Source organism: Magallana gigas, chromosome 8 (genome assembly GCF_963853765.1).
Source record: "Magallana gigas chromosome 8, xbMagGiga1.1, whole genome shotgun sequence".
Taxonomy (NCBI): domain Eukaryota; kingdom Metazoa; phylum Mollusca; class Bivalvia; order Ostreida; family Ostreidae; genus Magallana; species Magallana gigas.
Window position 1 is genome coordinate 11226276 of NC_088860.1, and position 25695 is coordinate 11251970.

Sequence of the window (25695 nt, forward strand, 5' to 3'; positions counted from 1 at the left end):
GGGGGGGGGGGGGGCATATGTCTACAGACCGCAATACATCCAAAAAAAAGAATTTTGCTTTGTAAATTTTTGAAAACTATTTAACAGATATGAATTAATATAAAATTTTACTTTAATATATATCGTAAAAATGTTAGTATTAAGTTTTTATGCACATATTGGCCGCTAAATAATATTTTCCTCACTCATAGAGACCGATTTCAATAAAAAAATTTAGACCCCGTGTTAGCAAAACTTTTGTTTAAAAATGAATAATTTGATTACAAATTTTATGTTGATATAAATTGATTAGGATTTGATTATACTTTTTAGTAAAAAACTTAGTTTTTGAATATCTGACAGGAATTCCGAAATATTTGGATATAAAATGTAGGCGGGAAACGGGCGTTAGCGTTCGCAGTTCTTTAGACATTAAAGCATAAATAAAATTTATTTTTCGGAACGTCATCATTATCACTATCGCATCAATTTCATGAATGTGTTGCTATTGGCAGTTCGTGTATATGCATACAGTATTATAGAGAAGTGGTGTCAGAAATACATCGTAATTTCGATGCTGATTTTAGTTGAACGATTAGAATTGCTCCAGTCTGTCCCAGAAAACATATTAAAATCCTGATTTTACAAAAATCTTTAATAACCAAATGTAAGATAATGCAAGCTCTTGTGGTCTTTTATAACTTTATTATGAATTTATCAACTTATATCTTTTTTGCCTGTATTGTTTGTATTTGAATTATGAAAAATGTTATTCTCAATATTTTATCATTAGAGGATGTATTTAAATGATTGTCATTATTGTATTTGTTTTAAAATGTACGCGAATAACATTGTGCGCGCTCCTCTTTTGTAGTCTATATTTTCACCACTATTAAAAAAAAAGATTTGAATTTATAGAAGGCAGGAAAATAATGTAAAATTCCTTTTAATAAATACATATATTTCTTTACATTAAAGATTTAAGTATAAAGCTCATGTATAAATATTAGCATTTGTATATATGCTATCTTTAGTTTGTCATTTAAATTCTCTGTCAGTGTCTTTAAAATATAAAAATCCTATCGTCAAGTCCGAACCATGCAAAACAAAACAATATGTAGAACGAGAAAAGGGGACTTAATTCTAGTTTACATGTACCAGACCCTGTTGAATGAAACGTGTAACTCAAGTTGATGGACTCGAATTAAAATTCACACTGTTTTGGATCTGATTGTCAAATGTGTGCAAAAAATCGGAACATATGTACATGTGTACACACATAAATGTACATGCATGATTAGACAAGCGTTTTCCCCTGTAGGGTTTCACACCTGTGTAACTAGGCCCGCCCTTCATTTGACTTTATCTGAGGTTTACTGACCATCTACAGACAGGTCTTTAAATTCCTCTAACTATACCAATTTGTTACCCAGACCTTTAAATTCCTGTGTTTATAGCAATTGGATTTCATACACAGTTTACCATACAGTAGCTTTTGTTACCATTCTGTCTCAATAGGACCTTCACAATGACGAGTGTTGCGTATGTATTACCTCATTCCTAATTGTTTAATATTTGTTTTGTATTCATTAATAATCATCATTTAGATTTTCGATCTGGCAACAAATAACTGTCCATTCTATACCAATCCCAATTATATGGTGGTAAAGTTCTGCCACCACTTGTCAAATCTTTATGTCGACTCGTCAGATGATTATGTGGACTTGTCAGAAAATAATCATAATGACTAGAAACTTAATATTTTGTTATTATAGCGTGTCCATGGCACTAATTGCCTGCCAATTACTTGTCTTTAAAATATCTGGCAAGTTAGCATAATGATTATTTGACATGTCGACAAATCTATTAAAGATGATCATTATAAATATTTGGTATTTCATGTATGGTGGCGGAGTTCTGCCACCATTTGCTAGATGATTATGTTGACTTGTCAAATCTTTATGTCGACTTATCAGATAATGATTTCAACTTGTCAGATCGTTTTATCGACTTATCAGTTATTCACGTTTTTAAAAATTCAGCACGAAAACGTGTCCACTCCAATTCGTGCCATTCAGTTGACGACAGTTTATATGACAAGTCGACATAGGGATAGACATGTCAACATAATCATTTTACATGTCGACATAATTCTCTGTTAAGACGACATGTCAACATCATTTTGTGACTACCTTACCGGTACACTTACCTTATGTTCACTCGTACTCGATTTTATTAGAAAAAAACAAAAACAAAATGGCCAAAGTTTTCTACGGAAACGTATAACCGCCTCTTGGTGTTGTGTTAAACCTCTTAATGGGGCATTAAAATTAGTGTCATCTTCCTATAAAATGTGTATATTGTCAAAATTATGTCGACATGGACAAAGAGATAAATACAAGTCGATGTATTTTGGATGATTTAACCGCTCATTTCAAGCTTTGTTGACTCTGATCAAGTCATAATATTATTTTGCGTTTTAAATTTGTCGCATTTATATAACTGCGTAGAAATTTTCTCGCTATCTTTTATAATGAAAATTAATTATCGTGAAGTGGTACAATTTGTTAGACTATCGTGTCTAACTTTCAGTGACTTCTTGTCTGTTAACAAGTATGTCAACTTAAGTTTGTCGTCTAAAGTTTGAGCAACAATTTAACCCAATCATAAAATACAATAATGTAAAGCAGTACACATTCTGTAGTAGCTATCTGCAAAGCTCCATAAGCGTGAGAGACAGAGGCGCAGCACATTGTTTTGTAATTAAAAAAACCCAACAAATTTAAAGTGGAAATAAACGAATGCAAAAATAAAACAAATATGATACAACCAAGATTTAAACAGTTTTTGATTATTTCAGAAAATACTTCAATTAATATATTAGTTAAATTAAATTTGTAATGCAAAACAATGAAACTTTCTGTAGATTTTAATTAACTTAAAGTTCAAAATTATACATGTATGAATGTATACATGAAGAGTTTTATCTTAACACAATTAATGATGATTCTACATTCGAAGTGCTTTTGAAAGATGACAAATAAAATTACTGAGCGAAATATACATTCCTGAATGCTTTTAATATTCCTTAAACTAAAGTAAAAAAGAAAGGCTAAACCTTTAGTTTGGGAACCATATTAACTTATACTATTTGATGGTAACGAAACAGGATAAAAGAAATCACAAAGAATGCAGTTACTGAAATGTTAAATAAATAGTACCTGAAATTAAAAAAAAATGTTTTTCTTTAATTGAATTAAGTTGTTTTCAGTCTGTTTAGATGGTCTTAACCAGAGCTTTGATTGATCACTCAATTTAAGGGTATCCACACACACACACACACACACACACACACACACACAAATATCGCTTAAAGTCTAAAGCATCTGGGGACCCACCCCTCTCTATATATATCACAGCATTCTATAAGTAAACCTATGGTGATAGTGTCACTATATAGAGTTTGTTGTCTTAATTAAATTGCTTAACTTTGAAACAATCATATATGACAATATATTTATGTGAATACATCGCGTTCAAACGCAACAACACGAGGTGGTTATACATTTCAGTAGTTTTCCACTCACTTATATAGGTTATTTTCTGACAAGGCGACTTAAAGATAGGACAAGTCAACATATTCATCTGACAACTGGTAGCATAACTAAGCCAAAATAAGTTTTGTTTTAAAATTTCCGCCAGTTTGTTTTCTGTTCAAACCATAGATTTCGAGTATATGTAAGGTAGTAATATCGATAAGGTCGGCTTGAAATAGCAAAATAGCAGGACAATAAAATGACTGCTGATTTGAAGAAAATTATCATTCAAATAATTAAGTCGACAAATAAGGTAATGATGTTGAATAGTTAGATGTAATATCTGCTTAACATAAATTATGCGGACTTTTCAGATTATTTTGTCAACTTGTCAGATAATTATGACGACTTAATAGAAAGTGATATGAACTTGAAAGATGATTATGTTGACTTGTCTGATCCTTAGACTTGTCAAAAATATGATGTCAACTGGGTGGCACAAATTCGGCATGGACTCTTTAACGTGGTGAATTTTTACACATGTGAATTAGTGACAAGTCGGCAAAAAGATCTGACAAGTTGACATAATTAACTGACATGGCAAGTCGACATGTAGATCTGACAAGTCGACATTAATTACCTGACATGACAAGTCGACATGAAGATCTGACAAGTTGACATAATTATCTGACATGGCAAGTCGACATGTAGATCTGACAAGTCGACATAATTATCTGACATGACAAGTCGACATGATGATCTGACAAGTCAACATTAATAACCTGACAAGTAGTGGCAGAAAAAAATTGCTTTAATCTTGTTAGGTGCAATGTATTTTTGGAGGACAATTATCACAAAGTCACTTATGATTGCTTTCGCTTTCAAATGTTAAATGTAAGTTAACACTGCCACGACAGTAATGTAAAGGATGCATTGTGTGCCCAACTAGATAATAGCTTAATAAACATTAACACATTTAAAACCGAAATAATTCACCATTTTGGAAGATTTTACTTTAAGTAAATTTTCGTGGACTTTTCGTTCAAGAGGAGCTAGGCTAATTTTTTACAAAATATTTTAAAAATAAATCAGAAATTTTCAGTCTAATTCAATTATTTCTAATGCATAGAAATAAACAAAGTAATTTATTCCCTTCATCAACACCCGGCCATGGCTATTCTCGCCAACATTAACAGGCCGTGGGCGAAGTTAATAATTATATAAATGTTTCAAAATTTCATAATGTATTAAAAATATACTGTAGATGTATCGACATTACAGATAATTTCTTTTACTTCGTGTAGCCCTAAAAACGACCTGAATCAGATGGATGATAAAAAACCAGTAATCGATTTCGCCATTATTCCAGGATATGAAAATGTACGACTGCATGAGTGTAAGTAACAATTTACTTTTCTTTTATGAATCCTCCCCATATACAAGTTATTTGAGGAAACTTTTAAATTTCATTTTCCAACTAGTTTCCGGTCGTCTTGTTTTACAGCACTACTTCCGCCTCCACCTGTGGACTACATTCCTCCGAAAAACCAGGAACAGCAGGATTTCATGAGGTACTTCGATACCTATATGCTTCCATATTCCTTTTTACCAAATTTAATAAACGACTGTTCATTGTCAGAGGACCATGGAAAATTATTTTAGAATTGTAAATTGGTAGTTCTAATTGACTTAAGTGTTAATTCAAGTTTTCTTGAAGAAGTTTATCGAACAATAAGAGTAGCAATTTTTGTAAGGGTGTTCGGATCCTCTGGAAAAAATTCCAATGTCTTAAATTTACGAGGTAAAATTACCAATAATATCCCTCAAACTCACCGTATCCCTTTTGGTAAACTCAAATATCCCTGGGACCCCATTAAGAAAAAATTCTACGTCCCTGCATGTTATGCATTGTTAAAAAACGATGAAATCGACTCCAGTGCAAAAAAAAAAATTGATTATACATGCATGCATATTTACTTTTATTATAACATATTTTTGAGCATTTGATGGACTTCTTTTCTTTATCATTCAGCGCTTCCGTGATATCTGAGGACACCGCCAGACAAGCTCTATTGGAACACGTGGGTCAGCAATGTTGCTGGGGGAAAGGTGCTGCACAAAAAATGACCATCAAAGAGCTTAAGCGGTCCCCGTCCTATCATGTTAGTTTGTGATAATATTACAATATATTAATTTAACAAATATATGGTATACAATAATATCATTTTCATTGTCATAATAGTAAAACGTTTGATACCTCTCTCTCTCTCTCTCTCTCTCTCTCTCTCTCTTTTTCTCTCTCTCTCTCTCTCTCTCTCTTTCTCTCTCTCTCTCTCTCTCTCTCTCTCTCTCTCTTTCTCTCTCTCTCTCTCTCTCTCTCTCTCTCTCTCTCTCTCTCTCTCTCTCTCTCTCACATTCTGTTCTTACTTTATACATCTACATTTTGACATATTTATGTATGATGTTTAATATAAATATATAGAAGACACTGTATTGAATGTACATGTATGGAAACATACATATATATATATATATATATATATATATATATATATATATATATATATATATAGGATCTCTCATGGTTTGTGATGGTATATGATTTTTATCCAACGAGTTGTGTGTTTTCTATCCCCGAGCCTTGGCGAGGGGATAGAAAACACACAACGAGTTGGATAAAAATCATATACCATCACAAACCATGAGAGATTCTTTTTATCACATGTTTTAACCAACTTAACTTGTTAAACTTCGTTATTTCTACACATTAAATCTTCGTGTTATCAAGCCGCACAACACACATTTTTGTGATGTCAACAATATTACGCATGACGAAAGAGTTCCAAGCCAAACAAACAAACATATCATTTTTGATCAGTGTTTTAATAATCTATGAAAGAAAGTATGCAAAATATCATACTCTGTTTTTATATTAATTGTTACTTTGGACATCTGGAATTGTATAATTTCGCCTTTGTTTAAATCAACGGCCTAACGTTAAGTCATTCATCCGAGTCAGAGTCAAAGATGACACGCGGCCTTTTTTTGGATGCAGAATTCGGTTCGTTTTGGATATTAACGATGATTTTTCCACCTAAAATATTTCCGTTGATCAGGTTTTGGACACCCCCTTTCACGTTTATTGTTGTGCTTGTGGCTCCTGTGTTATTTAAAGTGTTTCGAAAGGCAGTGTTGTTTTGGGTGAATTGGAAAGTGGCGGATCCTGAGGAACATTGGGGTGCTGTTGGGTTCGAAAGAATTGATGAAATATTTCTGTGCTGGATTTCATTTAAACTGCTGTAGTTGTTAATTGACTGGATATTTTTGTGTCCTGTGATTTGCATGATCTGGTTGGCAGGTACGTTATTTTCGCTTAATTTTTGAACCAGGTGTTTGCGAGCACTGTGATTTGTTAATTTTTTCTCGCCAACAATCCCCGCTGAAGTTGTCATTCTTTTCATAATCGATCCCAATTTATTGACACCTATGGGCTGTCTTTTAAACCATTGGTCTTTATGTGTCATCGCGCATTGTTGAGTGTGAGTTGCCAAATAAAACGGGTCATCGGGATTGCAGAAATCGGAGGGTCTTTTTTCTTGGTAAAATTTGTATATTTTAATTGGACAACGATTAGGTACTTCTAAATTTTCCCACATTTTTGGTTTGACAACGCGAACGTCTCGAGGATTTGCCCCTTGTCGGGTTTTTGATTGACGTTCATTGAAGGTTAAAAATTCGGCACCGCTGCTGTCTTTTTGTAGAAAGATGTCCCCCCATGACATTGATCTGTGTTCGTCGGAGCCCCTTAAGCCAAAATATATGGTGTTAAAAAGCCACAGGGAATTGATCACACTCTCGGGATTGTTTACACCCAACAGTTCTTTTTCCCATAATTGATTTATTTCTTCGTCCGTTATTGCGTCTGATTTTTTGGATATATTGCCCCTCCCCTCGCTTTTCAGATCCTTTTGTTTTGCTTTTAATACTTCCCTAACTTTAGAAAATTCCAAACTTGATATTATTTGTTTGCCATATTTCATTCTCCGTAAATGTCTGTCAAAGCTACTCATGAATGTTCTTAATGTATTCGGTTCGTAATTGGAACCATCAGATTTCCGAACACCGAGGAAAAATTTGCATATCAAATCGTTCAATTCGGGGGGAGGAATGGTTTCAATCGCTCGCTTTTCATTTTGAGTTTCTTCAAGGAATAATTTCAGCAAATTCATATCACATATAGTTTTTTTGAGAGTGTTTTTGTTTTCTTGATCATTTACAAATTTATCTATATCTGAAGCCCCAACTGATTGGAAACGTGAAGATGTACTTGCCATCGTCTGCTTTTTCGCCGGTACAATTTCAAGCCGATATTGAGAAAAAGGCAAACAAATATCGATCCCTTCGATTTCAACATCATAAATGGTTTCATCATTTTCAAATTTTGAAGATTTTACCACACCCGTACCCTTTCCGTCGATCTTCACAACTGTATTATTAGGAATTCTGCTCACCGACATAACGTATTAATTTTGTAAACAAACTACACATGTATAGTTCGTGTTTATCTATGACGTCATACGGCGTAAGAATACACAGTGGGATATCAAAAATTTATCTCATGAGTGATATCCACCGCATATTGAGATAAACATGTGATAAATATATATATATATATATATATATATATATATATATTAATATATACTAGTTAAATGTTCATGTTTGTCCTAGCTCTTTCAATCATCCAACTCTTTCCCTCTTGTATATGTTTATTTAATGTTTTTTTGTACATTGGATGTTGTATGCACAGTCTTCATGTTGCCTCTTGAGGGCCCTTAATTGGTTAATAAAGAAACTGAAATTGAAATTGTAATAACATTAATTGTTACAGTATATTTTGGAGACATTTACCGAAGAAAGAAGTACTAAATGGCATTTCGAACCATTTAAGGGTATGGGATTTTTATTATTCATAGTGTGGTGTACATAATATGTATTCATGTATAATACCATCATAATTGCAACATCTGATTTGATTAGGTCAACCAGTAGATGGCCCACATAATGGGCCTGCCCCTGGTCCCTGGGATATTCCAATAACGTACAGGGAGGTATTCAAAAACGAGACACTGTTTCATGAAGTTCCCCACACTGCTTACGTTAAGGTATCGGTTCATCGGTAATCGGTTAAGGTATCGATTATTCGGTTATCGGTTAAGGTATCGGGTTATCGGTTATCGGTTTAGGTATCGGTGTTGAAATTAAATTGAACAATTTGAAACAAACAAACAAAAACCATTGTCATGATTGCAGTTGTCTGATAAGTTTTTATAAGTATAGTATGATGTAATGTAAAGTAATCGACAGAAACTCTTTTAAAAATTAATCTTGATTGTAGGACTGCCATGGGTGCGACGCTAAAGGATACCTCAGATGTGCGGCGTGTCACAAACGGTCAAAGGTAAATTTGTAATTTCGTCTATACATTCATAGAAAATGTCAATTTAGATAACGGTTTTATAAAAAGCACAATCATGCATGAAGTTCAATGTCCAAGAATTCTCTGTTTAAACAGATAAGATGCCCCGCTTGTCAAGGCAGTGTACAAGAACGAGAGTACCAGAACATCAAACATGAGATCACCAAGTGTCCCCAATGTTCAGAAACCGGTGAAGAGATGTACCGGAAATATTTCCCTTTGATGTTTACAGTTGTCTACGTTTATTTTTAATACTAGTTTTCATGTCATTGTGCTCTGTACTCTTCATTATTCAGAGAGTCAAACTTTCAGGTGTGCGACATGCGGTGGCGACGGTCGGATTCAATGCCACTACTGCGAGGGACACCGACAGTTAAGATGGTTTATCCGACTTAGTATCTTCTGGTAAGCAATGAAATATTCTTGGAAACTGAAAAAAAAACTAAAATAAGGTTTTTCCTTTGTTTTAAGTTTGCATGAAAACCATTACTGGCCCAATAACGCTTTTTTCGTTATAAAATTACCGGTTTGGATTTAAACACATTACAGGGCCAATAACGTGAGTGATCACTTTATAGAGAAGACAGGTCTCCCGCATGAACTGGTTAAGGCTGCCGAGTCAATTGAATTTCAAGATACCCAGTTCCGAGTACGTACAGTACTTTGATTATTAATTTTGATACATAAACTGTAAATATAGTATTATGAATTAAATTGTAGATTTTATAAATTGATAGTTTGTTTTCAGGACTGACTGTGTATTTAGCGACCATTTAGTCCGCCTTTTTTGACACATACAAATTATATATTACCGAACTGTATTAATCAGACCTTCTTAAAATTACAACAAAAAAAGCAACAACAATAAAATCATTTGGCGTTCTTGTCAAGACCTTTTTATGAAAATTAAAGTGCAATGTGCAATTAAAAAATTGCAAAACATGCAACAAAACAAAGTAACATCATATCACTTTTATTCTTTATGGTTTTTTAATGATAATGTGAACCAAGTTTTCTCTGCGGAGCAGGAGTTTAAGGTGTCACCAATGCTAAAGTGATAAGTTATTATGTCTAAAGACCAGTACGTATGCCAGGATAAAGAAGACCAATTATTACCAAAAACAACCCCATAACTATATTCTCCTGAACTATCAGTAAAAATTTACAAAAGTTTACTACCTCATAGTTCATGTGAAGAAATGATCTATTAAAATTGAGCAAAAATTGAAAAATGACATTTGTTGATCAATTTTTGGAAAAATTGGAAATTGAAACCCACATTTGTAGGTCCATTTTATTTCATTTGTATCAGAATTCCTTATGTTTCTTCATGTGAAATGCATTATTATTACATATCCAATCAAAGAAGGGATACACTAACGCATCACAGAGGTAATATACCACTTTAAACTTATTACGTCACTTCCCCCACTGCTGAAAGTGCAATTAAATCGATGTAAATCAACGGTAAACAATGATCGTTTAAGCTCATGTTTAAAAAATATTCAAGAAAGTTTTCAAGTAAACACACTTTTCTTTATTCAAAACAGACGACTGAATTAAAAAATCTCGGATAGTCACGTGCTATAAACCTGAACTCTCGGTTTAGCCGATAACTTGTCAGTCTTAGCCTATAACTGGTACAATACCAGTGTGGCTGGATGCAATATTGGAGCGGGGGTCACTATCAGCATCGTGCATTTGGATGATGCAGCTTCAGTCCCTCTAATAGGTGCCCTTAGTTCCGATATAGTCACAGGTCTTACAGGCCGCAGCGATAGATCCCGACACCCTAGGGCGAGCATGTTGACATCCAGGCGTTAGCAACATTATTTCCAAGTCTTACACCGATGTGAACAATAAATGACGATTTTTGTATAAGAGCTGAGATTTGCGATGGTTCTTGCAGAAGTTGATTAAGAAAAAAGAAGAGTTGATAGCGCATGCTTATCAATTAACATGATGTTCTAGAATGTTCTGAAAGTAATAAAATGAATTCTCCGACTACTAAGAGTAATCGCCCTTTCCAGAAAAAAATTATAAACAATATAATTAATTGCGCTGATTATTTGGGGTTTTTTTATTATCAGGTGACGCCAGTCACTAAATTTCCAGAGGAGGAAATTAACGAGGCCTCCCAAAGACTCCTCAGTCGTCACCAGTTTCCCCAGCGTGTGATTCACATGCAGGTAAAATAAACAGTTCTTTCTTATACGTACTCTAACGTGTAAAATCCAGATGGCGCTTTTGATTTCATGTTGTATATATCATAAAATTGTACATTCGTCTCCGTATGCCTCTAAAGAATTATGTTTTTCACATCGATGATACCGGTATATTATAGAATGAAGAGTACTCTCATAAAGGACACAATAATGCTTACAAAAAGTACATTTTACCATTTAATTTAACATTACTTTTATCGATTTGAATTTCAAAGAAATATCAACCAATGGATATGAAATCTGGGGTCCTCTTTTTATCCACTAAGTTCTAAAATGACGTTCATGTTTTCAGCGTCACATGATACGCATGGTTCCAGTGACGCGGTGTTTATATGAGTACAAAGAGAAATATCTGTTCTACTATGTTTACGGATTGGAGAGCAAGGTTTACTCCCCCGACTACCCTGAACAATGCTGCTGGGGATGCTCCATCATGTAATGGCGATCAAACCGGATGTGACGTCACATGAAACGATTTTTTCTACAAGATACGATACCTATTCATAATTATGTGATGTTCTATAATGGTTTCTAGTAATCGTTCTGTACATTTACAACGTCCTGTTTTCTTTTATCAACTTTTCATTGGAATTCTTTGAAGCTTATAAAAACCATGAACATACAATAAAATATTAGTACATTGTATTGTATTGTTTAAATGATGCTCATCAGAAAATACGGTTTAATGAAAAAACAGCACGACTTAAAAGGGCTGAGCAACTAAAAAAAATGAATAAAGTGTAAATATTTGCTTTGAATTACGTGTCCATTTACTAAAACTAAATTAATTTTACCCAAACTAAAAGAGATAGCATTTACCGATTAGAAAGTTGTTACAGTTAATTTTTCTAACTTAAAATTGTTGATATATTTGATTTAAATCCAAATGATATAAATTTATTTTCAATATGTTAATTGTGAAGAATACATTTTTGTATAAAATAAACATGTTAATGACATTGGCATTTTATTTTACTTTATTCATGTATTGCCATATCAGACTATACTAATATTTCTTATCTTATTACTGTTGATTATTTACCACTTGGATATTAATTCCTGGGTGCGTCTTTTTACCAAAATGGACGCCAGTGAACCCCATGCAGTAAGACTATATATGTGCATAAATAATATATACCAGAATCTAAACTACACTTCAACGTTATTCAAACTGTTACACCCGATGATCATCCAGTTTACTCCAGTGATATCCAGACCAAACTAAGTGATACCTCAATGAGTCTTAATTTCCCTTAATGAACTTAAAATGAGCATTCCCCCAAAAACCTTCAACAAATGCACACCAACCTTACCCAAAATAACATTAATGTACCCCAATGATTTTAAAGTTAACAATTAATGATACCTAAATGAGTTAATCCAATAATACATTACTGAACCCATAAATATTGCACCAAAATTTTATTGTTATTGTGTTTATTTACAAAAAAGTTGATACCCAAATTTATAATGTGACTATGAAACCTAAGGCCATCCTCAGATAGTACCCGATCGCGAATATCAAGGAGGCGCTGAAAACCTGCTTCTCTCTCATCTAATCTTCTTGCTTGATTGGTGTGATTGTTAATATATATACTGAGTAATAAGACTGCTATTCCAATGATATGCATAATAGTTTAAATTAAAATAATCTTACGATATTTATAATATAAAACAGCATATTATATGGAAAATATCATATAACTAAATGTGGAACAGCGAAATGATATAAAGCAATTTAATATGTATAGAATATCACACTGTTGTTTTGATCTCGGCCCTGGTATCAATCTGAGCGGTTTGTGTATGATATGACATTATACAGTCGATATGATACAATATGATATGGTATCATATGATACGATATTATATTGTATGACACATTATCATCATATGACACAAATGACCTGTTATATACAATACTATATCATATTATATCATATTGTATGGAATTTTTATATGGTTTCATATTATTTGAAACAATATTGTATCATATCATATGTTACATAACATCTCGTATCCTATCATACAAATATGGACCTGGGTCTATATATCCACATTAACACCTACATGTACATTGAAGTCCATAATTTTAATTCATATGACATGATATTATCATGACTTTAATGAAAACTGTCATAAGTTGCATATATAAGATTGTTATAATTATACTAGTTGATCATAAATCATCGAGGTTTGCACTAAGAGTACTAAGGAAGCTCTTAGAGACCCTGATGTCGGTTTTTGAGTGTAATGAGGAATCTCTGGGGGACCCTGAGGTTTGCATTGAGGGTACTGAGGAAGCCCTGAGACCATGAGGTCCGCATTGAGTGTATTGGGGAAGCCCTGAGAGACCCTGAGGTCAGCATTGAGGGTACTGAGGAAGCCCTGAGACCCTGAGGTCGGTATTGAGGGTACTGAGGAAGCTCTGAGAGACCATGAGGTCGTCATTTAAGGTACTGAGGAAGCCCTAAGAGACCCTAAGGTCGGCATTGAGGGTAATGAGGAAGCTCTGAGAGACCCTGAGGTAAACATTAAGAGTACTGAGGAAACTCTGAGAGACCCTGAGGTCGGCGTTGAAGGTACTGAGGAAGCCCTGAGAGACACTGAGGTCGGCATTGAGGGTAATGAGGAAGTCCTGAGACCCTGAGGTCGATATTGAGGGTACTGAAAAAGCTCTGAGAGACCATGAGGTCGGCATTGAAGGTACTGAGGAAGCTCTGAGAGACCATAAGGTCGGCCTTGAGGGTACTGAGGAAGCTTTGAGGGACCGTTAGGCCGGCATTGAGGGTAATGTGGAAGCCCTAAGAGACCCTAAGGTCGGCATTGGGGGTAATGTGGAAGCCCTAAGAGACCCTAAGGTCGGCATTGAGGGTAATGTGGAAGCCCTAAGAGACCCTAAGGTCGGCATTGAGGGTAATGTGGAAGCCCTAAGAGACCCTAAGGTCGGCATTGAGGGTAATGTGGAACCCCTAAGAGACCCTAAGGTCGGCATTGAGGGTAGTAAGAAAGCTTTGGGAGACCCTGCAAAAACCTATATAACCAAATATATGTTCATGTAAACTCTACTTTTTACATATGTGTTCATATTCTATACATGTATATTTGATTTACGTTAGCTGATATCCCCGATATTTTATTATAAGATATTGTATTTACATGATTTACATTACTGTTTTTGTTGAAAATCTACGCGATTAACATTGTTTGCTATGTTCCTCGTAAGGTGTCTTTTTGCCACTATAATATGTAAAAGTTATTATGTATGATATTTGCAGGAAAAGAGTGTAAAACTTTATTTCAAGACTTCTTTACAATGAAGCCCATAAAGCCCATACATAAATATTATTAGCATGTGTATATATACTTTCTTTAGTTTGTCCTTTAAATTCTCCGTCAGTGTCTTAAATGTCAATAATCCTCTCGCCAAGTCCGAATCATGCGAAACGAAACAACATGTAATGTTAAAACTAAATCACGACCTATAAAACTGGCCTTTAAAGGCCCAGAAAATGGTGACAAATTTAATGCAGGTTTACATGTACCAGACCCGTTACTCAACCTTGCGTGAGCTGTGTATCTAGAACTGTTTGAAATTGGCGAAATAGGCGCATCACCTCTCCACGGAAAAAGTATTGGTGATCGATTCCGTAAATATTTTGTACGATTCCACAAAACTTCATTGTATTCTAAGTATGCAAAAATGTTATCATAAATAATACGTGTAAACATAACCTGAGAAAATATAAAATGAATACAATTGTGCATTCAAATGATATGAAAATTGCACACTGATAAAATAGCACCTTCTAACACTGCATAAAATGTATGAATACTTATGTAATACGATTTGATGATTACCTTTGAAAATTTTGTCGGTTTTTTAAGATACAAAATGTTGTTACAGCTGAGAAGCTGTAGCTCTGCACAAAAATGTTCTCTCAGCTGAAATTACCACTAAACAGTAATTATAACAACTATATATACAAATGTACAAGTATTTTAAAATGTGAAAACGTCTAAAACCTTTAGCAAAACTTGCAGACGTACACAAAAAATAACCAAGATGAAAAGAGTAACTGAGTATGATTGCATACTCAAATCTGAATTCACACTTATTGGATTGTCAAGTGTGTGCAAAAGCGAAACTCGTGTACATGTATACAGACATACATGTACATGTATACAGACATACATGTACATGTACACGCGTGATTGGGCAAGCTTTTACCCTGTGTTTCACACATCGGTAACTAAGCTCCGCCCCTCACTTGAACCTATCCGAGGTTAACTGACCATCTAAAGACCCCGGCCTTTAAACTCCTGTAATTATGGCAATTGGATTTACACGGTTTACCATACAGTAGCCTTTTTTACCGTATAGTGTCAATATCCATTTCACCATGACGAGTGTTGCGTATGTATTACTTTTTTCTTAAAATGTCTATTTATTTTGTATTTATAAATTATCATTATTTAGATTTTTGAACTCTCAACAAATTCCTGGTAATATTCTATACCGATTCCCATCCGTCAATTTAGATGGAAAAGAATTGTTTCTTTCTTCTTGTGTGTCATGTACATACTTGTCAGACATCTTTTGAGTAGAAAAATCACATATATGATAATTGAACGTGGATATCTTTTTTCATAAAACTGTTGACTGTATGAATATTAAATTCTTCAATATATTCGGATTGTTCCGTACAGAGTTTCTCTGGGACTGTTTAAACCACCAATCAATATAAATGTCGGACGGGGTTGCGAAATAATAAAAGCCGTTTCCCACTAACAGAATCGTCGATTAAATGGATAAGCTGAAAGAATCAAAGAAAGAATTCAATTCAAATTGAATTCATGTAATACATGTATGACCCGATCACTCTTAACGTGTCCAATTGTCAGGAGCACCTTAGTCACCCAACATATATTTTCCGTCATGCGTGTACTTTTAAAATCTAAAATCGAATCGGATCTGCAACACATCATGATGTTGTATTCCATTACGACCAGCATTTGTATTGATGATAACCTGACCTATTTGATGTTTTGAATTAAATACATGTATCACAATACGTTGATAGAACCATTATAACAGGAGCTTGGACTTTGGGTAGTTGTGTCAAACAGCAATGTCACGTATGCCTGTCTATTTCATTGCTGCCCACTCAGTGAAAGCTCATTGAAATCAACACGATTTGTCTGGCTTCTGAGCTAAGACTACGCAATCGGTGCATATTTCACTTGAATCCAGCATCATTTTTAACATGTGTTGACGCAAGAAGTGATAGCTACGTCCTACGGAAAGTCCAAGGCCTTGTAATAATGGTTCTAAACCAGACAGTTGAACAGTTACATCAAGAATCGGCGCGGTCTTCTGTATGAATTTTTCATTAATGTCATGCAAGAAAAAATATCTATGATTTTTTATCATTCTCTCTCTCGCTCTCCATCACCTCTTATACCTGTTTCTTACAAAATTCTAACTGCATTTCTCAATACCTTGTTGTAATGTCAAGCTGAAAATAATTCAGCATACCCACCAAACTTCCACTAAAGTTACAGGTACTATTCATGTGTATTGATTTTCACTCTGAATGCGATCCGAATTCCTGCATTATTTTTGCAAAAGATCAATAGAGTATATCGATCAAATATGAAGTCTACTGTCGGGTACATTATAGATTTTTTCCGTTCCTTATAGACAACAGTTGGGATATGATTGTGCTTCAGTGCCTACTTTGAGTTCATAAAGCTCGGAAGATTTGTAAAGAGAAACTGCTTCAAATACTTTGTTCATTGTTTGCAAAGATCCTGTTATGAAACTGAAATAGGTTAGAGGCTTAGGTTATCATAGCATAATTAGATGAACTATCGTCCTTTTTGAATTTTGTTTTTAAATTACTGTGTGTGTTTACACAAAGCAACCATTATAAACGACAGTAGATTTTGATATGCACAATAAGGCTTAGTTTTGGACGGTACGATGATCTTAAGAAATAAAAATGCATAGGTACATTGAATAATTGATGGAACAAGACATTATGTTGGGAAGTTGTCCTTGCCTGGCAAGGAGTTATAATCTACATCTAACAGAAAATAATAACATATTGTAACCATTTTTGATATAATAGTTTTCTACCAATTTTTAAGGGAAACAATAAAAGCAAAAGTAATTAACCTTAAGAATTCGAAAATGTATAATGTATAACTCGTTGGAAGCTTGCATTGGCGTTTTGGGGAAAAGTATATTTTCTCAAAATGTCTTCTTAAAAAGGCCAATGTACATGTATGTTTTCTACAAAAATTAATTTCTAAAAAACCAATTTCCGTTCGCACATTATTATTAAATATAATTTCTTTCCCCTCAATTTCATAAAAAACAACAACCATACATCCTTATTCCAAACTCTTTAATACAAAAACATTATCAAAGTTGGCTGACCTTTATTTATTTCAAGTTCTTTTTTATTAAATGATTTCGTATAACCAACAATAAATTTTCAAAAGTGTTGAATTGTCTCTCATTATTCATTGAATACCATTACTATAAAAAGAGCTGTTTTGGAAATAAAAGCACATATCGGGGAATGCGTCATTATTCGGGGAACTGTTTACAAACAGTGTATGTATTTAATATTTGACAAATCAAATAGAATATATAAGTGTACGCTAAAAGAATATATTTGGAGGAAAATCAGTTTTTCCTCAGGTTTTGAAATTACTTGGAAAATCTTGACTTAGGTTTTTACAATGGAATAAACACAAAAGCAACAAGATTAAATAATTTGCTGTCTTTCATTTGTTTTACAATTTCTATATATATAAAACGGAATGGAGATTAAAAACGAAAAATATGTCAATGATAAATCCTTAAATCAAAGTGAAAAATTGTCTTTGATTACAACATCTGATTCTGAAGAAAGCTTGTCTTAGATGCGATGAAATTTATCTTGAAGCAGGCAGTTATATAAAATTTGTATTCTTGATATTTTTTATAATAACTTTGTATGTCGTATAATTATAATAAATGAAACTGTACATTTATGTACTTATGCTATATTTTAAATAAAAGAAAAAAAGAAAAAAAAAAGTATCGGCTGCTATCGAGTCGAACTCATGGTATAGTTGATAAATAAATGCCGATGATTTTATTCTTTCCATTTAAAATAATTTATTAATCATAGTTTTTAAAAAATGATCAATATACATATATATACGGTATACCGAAATGTTAGTTAATCAAGTAGTGTAACATTTATGAATTGATACAATGAAGTAGTGTATTAAGCACTGCATTCACTTTGTTTATATGTGATTGTTTTCATGGTTGCTATTTAGCGGGATTTGACCATTTCGAAATTCATGACCTTTCACTAATCCCAAATAAAATGACCACACAGTAAATCTAAAAGAATTCCGAAATACACTGAGGGTAGCTTTAAACGTGTGTGAATAAAGATGGCACTCTGTTTCGTTTATGCAGCACAGATTTGTCAATATTGAGACGTTCAATCATAGTCAAAGATGGATTACATTGTGCGAGCAACCAAACATCCGTTTACTACCTGGCCTTGTAAAGGAATGCAGGCAAAATCATTATAATGTGTGTTCGTCGTAAATTAAACATAATCATTATCAACCCCTTATCTACAAATAATTGTTTATTTTGTGTCAACATACATCCCGTTTAAACAAGGAACTTCAATTTTCTGACCACAAAAAATAAATTGAGGCAAGATAAAGGTACCCAAGTTTAAAGAAAGATAACTCTAAATGGGCTACTTTAATTCAGAGTTATTAAGTCAGAATTTAAAATAAAATCTACAAAAATCTTGAACATTTCTATTGAAGTCGTTTCGGTTTTTTAAACAACTAATTTACATATATAGTATATTGTTTGTTAAATTATTACTTAGAGTCTGTCCAAATATATTTATGCTGCACATTTGGACGATTTTTAATAAAAAAATACAAAAAAATCGTTTTACACTCTGGAAATTCACAGAAACGAAAACAGATTTCTTACAGAGATTTATAATTTGGAATACTTACAAATTTTTTCCATTCGGAAGTCACCCGGAATTCCTCGCACTGTTTTATCAATGTTATGATCCGTGTTCCTTTATCTCTTTTGCAATGGAAAATCCCCCGTAGACTTTTTATTTTTAGCCGTGTATTGAAATCTTACAAGCTAGAGGGGGCGTTTCAAAAGGAAAATCATGGGATATTTTTAAAGGACAGACACACAATTCATCCTTCTCTTTACTAAATTGACCATATAACAGCGTTAACTAGACGTTTTTCAATCGTTCAAGAGGACCAGGGCTAGTAAATTTTACAAACGAACATTTTAAGTTTCGTTAAATTATTTCAAGTGCGTTAAAATCAAATACGATACTTTTTACCATCATGAAAAACCCGACCATGGCTATTCTTGAGAACACCTCATGGGCAAACTAAATTAATGCTTCATAAATATCAAAATGCATTTGGAATGTTTTGTAGAATTCCATTAACGATGTTAATTATTTGTTTTATGTTGTTGTAGTCCTGGAAACGACCTGAATCAGGTGGATGAGAATGACCCTGGTGAGAATATATTAATTTGTGTTATTTCCAAGGTATTTAATATATAATGAAGCGTTATTGAACAATTTTTAAAACATATTAAATAAGTTGAATATGTGTCGCTAGATAACAATGAAAGAACTGACAACATTTAAGAAGCCGGCAATTTCTCAGCTAAAACTTTTTGGAAAAGTTATCTCCACTTGATGAAAAGATAAACATTTTAATTTTTGTCCAAATATCTGCGGTAAACCATTTTTGTATAATATATTGATAAAGAGAAGAATTATGCATCTATTCACAAAGAGATTTGAATGAATTTCGTATTGCTTTTTACAATATCTCAAAAAAAGGCGAAGTCCAGAGACCCAAAAGTGAAATTCAAGGTGCAAAATCGTCGAATTTCAAAGTTCAAAAATTCCTCTAGTGGAGTATTTTTTTTAAAAGAAAGCCTTGAAAATTGTATCATGATTAAGAATATAGGACAATTAATTTATGATATACAAAATGTGGTCGTTATACATTGAATACCTTAAAGCCTTCTTAAGTGTGTGCCATATACATGTATACTTACATTAAATTGGACATTGTAAACAAAACACAAAGGTACTCCTATTTGATGGATTCCTGCAAAGTCCATGGACGCCAAGTACTATTATCTAATTAATTTAACATATAAATTAATAATAAGCTGGATTTTATTGTGGAAGTATCATCTCAAAGCAATTTTGCAGTGTTTTCGAAATATACAAATTATTCTTTAAAGCGAACTAAAAGTTTTGTTTGATTTCCTTTCAAGTTGTCGGCGGAGATTTGAATGCAGAGGGAGCTGAGGCCAAACCAGTCATCGATTTCGCCACAGTTCCTGGATACGACAATGTCCGACTGGATAAGTGTGAGTAACAATAAACTCTCTTCAAGAATCCTCACTACATACAAGAAGTTTTAAAATCTGCTTGGAATTCTATTTTCGAACTAGCTTAAGACTGACATCTTGTTTTACAGCATTACTTCCGCCTCCCCCTGTGAATTACGTTATTCCACAAGATCAGAAACAGCCGGATTTCATGAGGTACTTTGAAGAGTTCGATTCCTTCTTGCTCCCGAATTCTTTTTATTTATTTGATAAAATATATCTTAGATACTGAGCATCATTTTAAAAGTTTAATATGCAACTTCTAAATTACTAGTTCTAACTTGTTGGTTATTTTTTTTTTCGAGTTGCATTCAAACCAGGTACAATGAAGCGCATAATTTGTCGTTCGAATGGAATGTTCTAAACTTAGTATCGAACGTCAATTGTTACATAAGACACGCCCATTTCTTTTGAAACGAGAAGAACAGTGTTCGTCACAATGCTTTCGGAACCGCTACTCTTCTAAACAGCACAAGCAGGAATTTCACACACGTGCATTATACACATAAACACACTTTTTTTTTCCAAATAGATGTTCAGAAACAGTGATATTGTTCAAAATAAAGAGTCAAGAATATTTTTAGTAACAAATTTATTTGGGTTTACATTGTGACGAATACTATTTTCCTCGTTTCAAAAGAAATGGGCGTGACTTATGTAGCAGTTGACATTCGATACAAAGTTTAGAACATTCCATTCAAACGTAAAATTTTACCACTTCAATGCGCTTCATTGTATTAATTAACAATGAGAATAACGATTGATAATTTGAAGTCATATGTACCCTAGTTAAAACCGAGGAGAGTATTGAGTTTTATTTAGCAATAATATGTTCTAAATTGTTTTTCTTTTTTTCGATCAGCGCTCCCGTGATATCTGAGGACACCGCCAGACAAGCTCTATTGGAACACGTGGGTCAGCAATGTTGCTGGGGGAAAGGTGCTGCCGAAAAAATGACCATCAAGGAGATTCAGTCCTCCACGTCCTATCACGTCAGTTTGTGGATATATATATCTTCATAAGTTGTGCAAAATTCAAAACAGAAAAAATCAGATATAATACCGTCAACTTGGAATAATACATCGTGCAAGATATCATTTAGTTCATGCTAACTATTGTCGTTAATTGTCAGGGTTGTTTTATTTTAAAGCGCTAATGGCATGTAAACTCATGGATTCATTGTAATATGAATAATGTAAAGAATATGAAATCATCCACGAATATAACTGATATTACAAAAATGATTTAAATGAATAATTATTGCATTCAAAATAGACAAATTGCTGCGCGCGCTCTCTCTCTCTCTCTCTCTCTCTCTCTCTCTCTCTCTCTCTCTCTCTCTCTCTCTCTCTCTTACAATGTATTCGTACTTAAAAGTAACATAATATTGCATCATATTTACAGTATATTCTGGAGACATTTACCGAAGAAAGAAGCACCAAATGGGATTTTGAACCATTCCAGGGTATGGAGTTTTAATGTTTATATTAAGTATACTTATGTGTTTTACATAATGTGTACAGATCTAAAATTACCTTCATATTTCTTAAAAGTAACAACATCTTTATGTATCTTAATTTGGTTAGGTCAACCAGTGGATGGCCCACATAATGGGCCTGCCCCTGGTCCATGGGATATCCCGGTACCGTTCAGGGAGGTATTCAAAAACGAGACACAGTTCCGCGAGGTCCCCCACACTGCCTACGTTAAGGTAAATGTTTTTAAAATAATTAAAGTTGTAAAAAAAAAATGATTTGAAGAAACAGATTAAAAACTGCATTATCATGCTTGATTGCGGTTGACTTGTCTGTACAGTCATTGTATAAGTATACTAGTATGTGGACTTATCGACAGCAACTCGTTTAACGATTCATTTTGATTGTAGGACTGCCACGGGTGTAACGCTAAAGGATTCCTAAGATGTGGGACGTGTCACGGACGATCACAAGTAAATTTGTAATTTCGTCAAATTAGATAAAGAATTTTGTCAAAAGCCTAATAATGTATGTAATTCAGTTTCCTTGAAATCGCTGTTTAAACAGATAAGATGCTCCGCTTGTCAAGGCAGAGGACGGAAACAAGTGTACAAGAACGGCAAACATGAGCTCACCAATTGCCCCCATTGTTTCGGGACCGGTAAAAGGAGGTACCGGAAATACTACCTTTATATGTATACAGCTGTCTACCTGTACTTTTATTAATAGTTTCGATGTTAATGTACTAAGCCTTATATATAAAAGGGGATAGTTAAGACGAATAGCTTTTTTAAAGTAAATGTTATCACCAAATCGAGTTATAAAATAGAAGAACTATGAAATAACTTGAGGTCAAAAAGCAAAACATGATTTTACTTTCACATAAGCATTTCTGTAACTTTCATAATTCAGAAGATCAAAATGGTTGTATGTCACAACTTCCTGTTTCAGGTGTGCAAGATGCGGTGGAGACGGTCGGATTCAATGCACTTCTTGCAAAGGATGTTGTCGTTTGAGGTGGTTTATCCGACTCAGTATTGTCTGGTAAGAAATTTCTTTAAAATGAAAAAAAGCCTTACGTTTCTGAAGTTTTCCTGTCTGGACGAAATCATACTGCAAGACCAAAACACTTCATTGCACAATATAAAGAATTTAGATACATTATGTTCGCATTGAAACACAATGTAGGGCCAATAACACTTCCTTGCACTATACCAAAAAACTTATATATGTTCGCAATGAAACACAATGCGTGGCAAATAACACTTCCATGCACTACACCAAAAACTTATATTCGCATTGAAACACATTGCAGGGCCAATAACCATTCCTTGCACTATACCAAGAACTTATATATGCTTGCATTGAAACACATTGCAGGGCCAATAACCATTCCTTGCACTATACCAAGAACTTATATATGCTTGCATTGAAACACATTGCAGGGCCAATAACACTTCCTTGCACTATACCAAAAAACTTAGGCCTAACAAAAAAATAGGTTTGTTTCCGCTTTTAGGTTGAAAAAAAATAGGGTCGGTAGGTAGGCTTTTTTTCCCCTCTCCATCTGTTCAATTGTGCATATTAAACCATTTATCTATTAAACTTTTCATGGATGTCATCATATATTTGACTAAATGAAAGCCCAGAGGAAAATGATCTGATTAACTTTTTCCCCGCCTGGTGGGAACATTTCTCGAGCTCAACTGGCACGACATGTGCTGCCATTTGTAAATAACAAACATAAAAAAAACCACAACACTGATGACATATAAATAATGATGATATATGAATAAAATTTAGAGGACACAATAAATGTTTTAATCGGATAAAAACGAAATTTTAACAAAAAAACGGATAAAAGCGGAAATTTACGAAAAAAAACTCGGAAATTTTTTTGGGGGTCGGCGGGTTTAAGTTAGGGTCGGTCGGGAAAGCGGAAACAAACCTATTTTTGTTAGGCCTTATATATGTTCGCATTGAAACACAATGCGTGGCAAATAACACTTCCTTGCACTACACCAAAAACTTACATATATTTGCATTTAAACACATTGCAGGAGCAATAACGTTGGTGAACACGTTGTTGAAAAGACAGGTCTCCCGAATCAACTGGTCTCCAAGGCCGCCGGGTCACTCGGGTTTCAGGATACCCAGTTCCGAGTATGTGCAGTACTTTGATTATTACATTTAATAAATAAACGGTAAATAAGATATTACATGTATTATAATTTTAGTTTTTTATTGATTGGCTTCTTTATTTGTTGATTTTATCACTGATTAATTGATTCCATGACTGATTTCGTGATTGATTGAATGATTTAATGATTATAAGGTGATGCCGGTCGCTAGATTTCCAGTGGCTGAAATTAACGAGGCCTCCCATAGACTTCTCAGCAGTCACCAGTTTCCACAGCGTATGATTCACATGCAGGTAAATTACACAAAAAAGTCAGGGTCTTCTTTCTAACTATTTATGTTTTTTCGACATTACACAAAAATGACGTTCTTGTTTTCAGCGTCACGTGATACGCATGGTTCCAGTGACACAGTGTTTCTGTGACCACAAAGAGAAGGATCTGACCTACTTTGTCTACGGACTGGAGAGCAAGGTCCACGCCCCCGACTACCCAGAACAATGCTGCTGGGGATGTTCCATCATGTAATGGCGATCAACCCGGATGTGACGTCACGTGAAAAGGTTATATATGTGATATATTATACCTATTCATAATTATGTGATGTTTTAATTTGGTTAATCATTCTGTAACACTATAACGCATTCACTCTCTTCGAAACTAATAGAAACCATAAACTTATTAAATAAATCACTGCATTGATGAGCAAACCATGCCTGGTTTTAACTTGATACGGCGCGACTTTATAGGGCTGAGTAATGACAAAAATTAATAAAGTGTGCATTTTTATAATAATTTATCTGTCTTTATACTTAAAACTTAACTAATTTTACCCAAACTGCAAGAGCTAGGTTTTACCAATTTGGAAGTTGTAACACATTTTTTGTATATGACATGGATGTATATGCATGAAGTCTTATGAAGCTAATGCTGATGGGACTGTCAAACGCAGCTCTGTTAAGTATAAGGGTAAAGCTTAGTAATGATAAATTATAGTTTGGGTCATATATTGTATAATTATATCAAAAGAGTTATCTAGATGAGTAACTTCATCGTTAATGTATATATTGTATTATCGAGAAAAGTTTAAGTATTTCTCACTTAAATTGTTGGCATACCGGTATCTGACTTAAATTTAGATATTAATATATATTTTATTTTTATATTCTACGAACTATGTATTTATTGTTATTGTTACATATTTTTTTATATAAAATAAACATGTAAATGACATTTTATTTTACTTTGTACATGTATTGCACGATCGTATTGTACGCTTATTTCTTATCTTTTTACTTTCTTTTATTTACTAGTATGATATTATTTCGTTTCATTTTTATAATTCATACTTGTTCTTTTTTGTCAGTACTTTAATT

At 33.6% G+C, this 25695-nt stretch overlaps 2 protein-coding genes across 2 annotated transcripts; both read left to right on the top strand.

Annotated features, from left to right (window-relative positions):
- The first annotated feature begins 1264 nt into the window (after positions 1 to 1264).
- Positions 1265 to 12076, top strand: LOC117690135 (protein SSUH2 homolog). Its single transcript, XM_066068002.1, has 12 exons — positions 1265 to 1521; positions 4820 to 4911; positions 5020 to 5086; positions 5548 to 5677; positions 8407 to 8467; positions 8556 to 8680; positions 8914 to 8976; positions 9091 to 9194; positions 9307 to 9399; positions 9544 to 9643; positions 11085 to 11183; positions 11512 to 12076. The coding sequence occupies exons 1-12, from the start codon at positions 1508 to 1510 to the stop codon at positions 11656 to 11658; spliced, it is 1095 nt and encodes a 364-aa protein (XP_065924074.1). The 5' UTR covers positions 1265 to 1507; the 3' UTR covers positions 11659 to 12076.
- Positions 12077 to 15540: 3464 nt separating this feature from the next.
- Positions 15541 to 25336, top strand: LOC105327605 (protein SSUH2 homolog). The gene is made up of 13 exons (XM_011428180.4): positions 15541 to 15636; positions 19771 to 19811; positions 20590 to 20685; positions 20796 to 20862; positions 21569 to 21698; positions 22111 to 22171; positions 22293 to 22417; positions 22592 to 22654; positions 22749 to 22852; positions 23133 to 23225; positions 24242 to 24344; positions 24517 to 24615; positions 24701 to 25336. The coding sequence occupies exons 1-13, from the start codon at positions 15623 to 15625 to the stop codon at positions 24845 to 24847; spliced, it is 1143 nt and encodes a 380-aa protein (XP_011426482.3). The 5' UTR covers positions 15541 to 15622; the 3' UTR covers positions 24848 to 25336.
- Positions 25337 to 25695: the final 359 nt, after the last annotated feature.